General features: G+C 40.3%; 1 protein-coding gene across 1 annotated transcript; it reads right to left on the bottom strand.

Annotated features, from left to right (window-relative positions):
- Nucleotides 1-328: 328 nt before the first annotated feature.
- On the bottom strand, nucleotides 329-4,001 carry LOC139737357 (blastula protease 10-like). Its single transcript, XM_071648034.1, has 6 exons — nucleotides 3,794-4,001; nucleotides 2,878-3,083; nucleotides 2,385-2,588; nucleotides 1,481-1,831; nucleotides 685-1,223; nucleotides 329-458 (listed from the first exon to the last, which is right to left on the bottom strand). Exons 1-6 carry the CDS (start codon nucleotides 3,936-3,938, stop codon nucleotides 329-331), a joined length of 1,575 nt encoding a protein of 524 aa, XP_071504135.1. The 5' UTR covers nucleotides 3,939-4,001.
- Between the last annotated feature and the right edge of the window lie 2,370 nt (nucleotides 4,002-6,371).

Genomic DNA, 6,371 nt, shown 5'->3' with positions numbered 1-6,371 from the left:
CCATATAGAACGTTCTAAAAATGGCAAAATTTGGATTTGAAATCACATTGTCTGGAATTCCCCTTTAACAAAATGTTGACAAAGTTCCGGATATTTTTTACTACAACAGCGATCATTCAATTCAAATTTACCTTCGGAGACCGAAACTTATTCCAGGCATCTACGGACTAGACATCTGATTGAAAAAAAAAAATGATAACTTAGGATAGCGGAATTAATTCTACACACCAAAGAACTACACTTCGATCAGTACCTTCATATTTGCCTTGGGTCAATGCATTACTGTGACCAGTCGAGAAACACTGATTCTTTCTTTGGTACCTTCTGCTTACAGGTCGATGGCGCGGTAGATTGCTGCGAAGCCTTTTTCCGTCGCACTCCTATCGGTCTTCAGAGTCAGCTCCATTTTGTTGTCGAGTGAAATCAAGTAACCGGCTGGATAGTCACCTCCACACAACCTGAAAACGTAATCGATCAAGAAGCAAACGTTACATACATATCTGAGTGCAATATTACAATGTGACTTACAAAATATTGATGTCTTTAAATTAGTTCTATATACAAAACTGTCAAGCAGTATGTTCATCATATACCTTTATACATGAATCGTATTGTCATGACAATTTGATGTCAATATCGAAAGTGTTAGATATTTCGATAGATCCCGAGATGTTGGATACTCACTTCATAGGCACCTTGATCCCTTCTCCAAGGTCCACCACAAGAGAGTCCCAGCCGCATCTCCTCTGATCCTCAATCAGCAAATCGTGGAAGCTGAGCGCGACTCGACGACCAGAATCGACCTCGATGGTGTAGACGCACTCCAAGTTATTGTCATAGTTGTCTGGGTAGTTTGGAGAGGCCATCGTCCCACTGTTCCCGGTGAAGTCTCCCCCACAAGTACCCACGAACTCCTCAAGACTGTCGGTGGTACTAACAACAGGGCTGGTGGTGCTAACAACAGGGCTGCTGGTGACGGTGCCACCGTTGATGACGTAAGTAGCCTTGAAGCCACGCCCTGTCACGCTGTAGTCAGAGGTGAAGGAAACCAGTAGCTGGTTCCCGGTAGACACCTGATCACCTGGTAGGTTAGCACCACAGAACCTCTGTCCGGGTAAGCTAACATCTCCAGTGCGGACCTCCACGGAGTCATAGGCGCAGGTACGGTGAGGCTCGATGTCCATGTCGACGAAGGTGAGTGTGATCGTAGAACCTGGAGCTCCCTGGAAAAATAAGTGTACGGATGAAAATATTGTGAATTCAATTTTTTACAGTCTTGATCTAGTTTTTATATCTAATGATCACTGTAGAGACATGTAATAAAATGATAACATCAAAATTGAAACATGGCAACGGTTAACATGAGCGGCACATAGTTGATATTATCTACACATAAAAAACCACAAAAATCACAGGGCCAAATATTCGTATTGGAAACAAGATTAGTGCAAAAGGAATCGGTTATTTCGAGATGCTTTACCTCGATCATGTACTGGCAACTTTGTTCATTGTCATAGTTGCTTGGATAGTTTGGTGACATGATCTCTCCCTCGGAATCGGTCAGTCTGTAGACACATCCTTCGGGCTCCGTCGGGCCGTCATCGTTCTCACACAGGTCTCCGCTGAATCCTGGAGGACACACGCAATCACAGTTGGGACCCTGGTAGCCGCCGTTTTGGCAGGCCAGGTTATTGCTACAGTCGTCGTTGCAGTTGTAGATGAGATTGGCAAGTTTGATGTCAGCGAAGCTTAGGAAATCCCGGTTTCCAAGGCGACTCATCTGCAACGGGTCGATGGTAGTGATGGTTGGCTGGCCATTGCGGGAGAAACCCTATTTGAGAAGCGATCAATCAAATCAAATCAAAATCAGATAGAAATAAGATATTTATGGTATGTACAAGATAAACATTTACTGACATCAGGGAGGTTGCTGCTCCTAACTACAATACAAGGCGCTTGCTTGCGTATTTTGTTTGCGAAGTTCTTCATCTCCCACACTCACCTATACGATCACATTTTGTTAAGACATGTTGAATTTGAAAGTAGGCCTAAATTACTAATGTGTCTATAAATGAATGCATAAATACACAAGCATGTATTATATAGTTGAATTATTTACCTAACCATTAATATTGTCTTTGAAGAAGAGCAAGGGCGTTTTTAAGTTTTAGTTTGCATAGATTTGATCTGAAAGTGATTCAAGTTCAGCAAAGGTTCCAATCCCATAATCGCTATCTAAAACAGGACTTGTCGTTTCTCTTTTCATGAAATATCCTGTTCATTGATTCGTCGCGCAAAATGTGATTTTGAAGTGAATATCAAGTAGCCGAAATGAGTTTTTTTTTTAATACTTGCTTTAACAATGTACAGACAAAAACACTCACATGAGATCCATAGTGCATGAGGGATCCGATGTCGTATTCGACGTTGTTGGTTGTTATTTCGCTCCAGGAATATTTCTCAAAGTTGCCTTCCAATCCGCGTTCGATGTTTTCGAAGTGGACTCTGATGTAGTCGTCCCTGTCAGGGCGAGACTGTTCGTGATGAAAACCGATGGCGTGTCCGATCTCGTGGGCGACGATGCCGAGCTGTTGTTGACAATCATAAAATGAGAGGAAGCTTACGATTTATCACATTATACATGTACGCATGGATCATTCACAGCTATTGTTTGTGTCAAAACAGATATGTTAAGAACATTTTCACTTCTACTGGCTGCATCTCACTAAACTAGCGTCTATTGTCTATCACCTCCGTTAAGTTAGATTTAGATTTCGATAAACAACATTGTTCAATGGCCAATCTGCTATACAAATGAAACTTAAGTACTTTTTTTTCTCTCTCTCTCTCTCAAGAAAGTGAACAAAGTGTACTCACATAAGCGCACCCATTGCCGATGGACACGTCTTGTGAAGACGAAAACACCCTTCCGACATAGGACCAGCACCCACCGTCCCTGATGAAGTTCAGGTAGGTACCGTGACCGAGTTGACGGGCGTGCTGGGAGGTTCGAGGTTCGAATCTCAAACAGGTGTGCTGTTCCCAGTGGTCCATGGCAGAACGGATCACACTCGTGTCACCCCCTAAAACAAAAGCATCCATTATTAATGTGTCCTGATTTTAGTGACTTCTAGCATACTTTCACTGTATAGATATGCTCTATCTTATTGCGTTGTTGGAATAAAATGAATTGAAATTGAAATAGATGAACACAAAAATGTTGAAGTAATTTGAAGTATAGTAGCTATAGAGTATAAGCCATTTCACTCGGAATGAAAATCTTAGATGAGATCAAAGTGACAAACGAAAAAAAAAAGTTTAACGGGAGAAACTAAAAGAATAGAATTGAGGAAATATTTCATCTGTAAGTACTAGACTAGTATAGTTACATACCTATACATGTTTATTAGCATAAACAGAAAATCATTCTATAAATAGTAGGCTATGAGTGAAATTAACATCCCATTTTTTGTTCATGTATAAGTGTTTTGGTAGAGTGTTTTATACTTTCGTTTTCGAGTAAAAAAAGAAAAAGCTTGTTCATTGTTTTTGTGTTCATAGAATTTGTTTCAGGAGTAATTCAGGTGTTTATTGTAAGGTTCTGGTCTCAAATTGCCGATGTTTATAGTTAAAGACATTTGACCCCTCCAACGCAAATGACAACAGAAACAATATCTGCACTACAGTCCTGTTATCTTAGCTAATTCCAAGGCAATGTATTTGGTAAGACGTAAATATATGCGTAGTTGCAAAACTGTTCGTATGATTTTAAGCGCCATTTTGAAAGACTTACTTGAAGCAGCTGAGATGACGTAAGGCACGATGTTCTGATTCCAGCGGGTCAAAGTGTTCGATACAGCCTTCCTCTTCTTGCGACCAGCTTTCTCTTCATCGATAGCCTCCATGACTTCCCTCAACTGTTCGTCAGTCAACATCATGTCTCCCTGAAAAGATCCTGGAGTATTTTCTTCATCTTTGGGCTCCTGGTGGGATGACACCGGCTTCTCTTCGGAGACGGAGAGATCCACTTCTTTCTTAGGTGGAGGGGTTTCCTGTCGACAATGAATCATGGTATGCCACATGAATAAATTTTTATTTTCGTATTTTGTTGGCGTGTTTCAACACATTATTGACAAACAAAACAACCCCTATAACTATCGATGGCAATGGCAGCCTTACAAGAATGAACATTCCTATGAAAAGAAGTGATTAGATAGCAGGAGAATAATGACACACAGACACAGACACACACACACACACACACACACACACACACACACACACACATGAACGGTCCTTCATATCTTCGATTCTAGAATCTATACAGGAAATGTCGGGATCACCCTGTCCTGAACACAGCTAGTCCGTCTGAATATTTGCCACTCCCCAAAGAAAAGCAAAGAGTATGGGAGAAAAGGCGCTTACCATTGGTTCATCTTTTTGCGGATTGGCGTCTCTTTGTAGTACGCCGCTGCCGATCGGGACCCCGAGGGTAGCGGGGACAAGGAGGGCTATCAGCGCAAGTACTGCGTACGTGCAAACTCGCATTGTGGTAGCTTTGTTGGCCTGTTGTGCAGTAGAAGTAGTAGGGAAGTTTCTTCAAAACGGTCTTCTGTACATCAATCTTTCTCGCAGAGATTGAGTGTTGATAACTTCTTGTGCTCTTCCTGGGATGGTAGGTCAAGTTGTGCTCTTCTTGAGCAATCTGGAGAAACTTGTCCAAATCTGCCATATTTATATTCTAGCCAGAGAAAGGAAAATCAAAGAAACTTTTCACTGTCTGTTTACCGTCATCTTTCACATAAACAGAGCGACCCAAAACTAACATCGCTGCCCCCTTTCTTTGTTGCCGTTTGTCCAGCGCGATTTACGTAATAGGCGACGAGGTCAAAGAAGGTGACAACATAGCCCTGCTGACCTAGGTATGGGTCAGTGAATCGATTCGGGGAACAAAAACCCGAAAAACCTAATTCCTCTTTCATTTGGTGAGTTGAATACGTCACAACTTATTACATCCCTTTATACCCATTGTGAGACGAAGACCGTATTCCACAGGGTTAACATTATTATTGCATTGTAAGATTGGCCAATATCAGTAATTTGAAGGGGAAAAAAAGAAATGCGTATAGATTTCACTGGCACAATGGTCTGCCAAGAAGTCATTGGTTGAGTTTTCCTTTATGTCTACATAGTGATCATTGTTATTAGGATTCAGAAAAATCCCGTCGACACAACAGTGGAATGGTCACATTGATCATAAGAAAAAACCACACACATACACAAACATTTATCACAATAATGCGCATGTTTGTGACGTACTGCGTGGGCAACACTTCGGTCAAATCCGGGTCCAAACTTCATTACTGACCAAGAGATGAGAGCGATACATGGTTACCACAGTTGTTTGCACTTACACAAATCTACGTCAAACACCTTCAATTAATTCTTCCAACGTGAATAGTTATTACTAAGAGATGTCAAGAAAACAGTCCTCTTTTATCCACGTTTGTTATTAGTGAACCACCAATGTCGATTCATTATTTCGAAGTTTCTGTTAATGTTCGTGCGTCAGGAATAAGAGTATAATACACTTGAGGTATAGGAAGAATCGAACTTTCGCAGAAAAAACAGAAACGAAGGAGAAAATTTGCGTGATGTGGAAGGTGGGATTGTCAAGTACAATAAAGTAGGCCTTCATTAAGGTCTAATCCTGAATTTACGAAAGTCTTGGATAGAATGAATCGGATTTTCTATATCCGAACAAATAAGCATGCTTACACTACAGTATCTCAAGCAACTTTAGTGGTTTTTTATGGTGTCAGATGTTCGTCATAATTGACGTAAATAGCCTATAACGCCAACATTTTGTTCGGCAACATGGCAAAAGATAAAAGAGAATGACAGTAATTATTCACTGTTGACACTAGTTTTGACGCAAGTACAGAACTGCTCTTGAGTTGTCGTCTTGCCAATTCACTATTTTACACACTGCAACGATGTACTTTGCAAGGATATTTTAGGTGGTTCATTCGTTCGATTATAAACCTTCATCCTGTTCTACCTCTTTAACCTAACTGACATTACTAAATTTGCAGTGATGAAGCTTCTAGAAGGTATAGAACATAAATGCTAGACGCTGGAAGTTTGTCAAAAGTGATAATGATTTTCAGAAATATAGAATAAAATTCCAACAGCAGGTCAGCCAATGGTTTAATCAAAGTCTTTACAAAAATTTAGATATGAGAATTACCAATGATTTTAGTTCATTATGATTTTGATTTTATGGGAATATTATTTGTCATATTATTTTGATATAAATAAACCAAATTTGAATTCAATAAGTATATGCCTGATTGCATATCATGATATGT

The sequence above is a fragment of the Diadema antillarum genome, unplaced genomic scaffold (assembly GCF_040938485.1).
Source record: "Diadema antillarum isolate AM-2024a unplaced genomic scaffold, OU_Dant_1.0 seq00000690_RagTag, whole genome shotgun sequence".
Classification (NCBI taxonomy): domain Eukaryota; kingdom Metazoa; phylum Echinodermata; class Echinoidea; order Diadematoida; family Diadematidae; genus Diadema; species Diadema antillarum.
Note: the sequence above shows the minus strand (reverse complement) of the source record. Positions and strands in the feature narration are given on the sequence as shown.

What these genes read in the sequence shown, in the direction of transcription:
- LOC139737357 (XM_071648034.1), bottom strand. Translation starts at nt 3,938, where the DNA reads ATGATGTTGACTGACGAACAGTTGAGGGAAGTCATGGAGGCTATCGAT. An exon ending in CGTCATCTCAGCTGCTTCAA is followed by an intron (nt 3,084 to 3,793) that starts GTAAGTCTTTCA and finishes CTTTTGTTTTAG; the next exon opens with GGGGTGACACGAGTGTGATC. An exon ending in TCATGCACTATGGATCTCAT is followed by an intron (nt 1,832 to 2,384) that starts GTGAGTGTTTTT and finishes CTTCTCAAATAG; the next exon opens with GGTTTCTCCCGCAATGGCCA.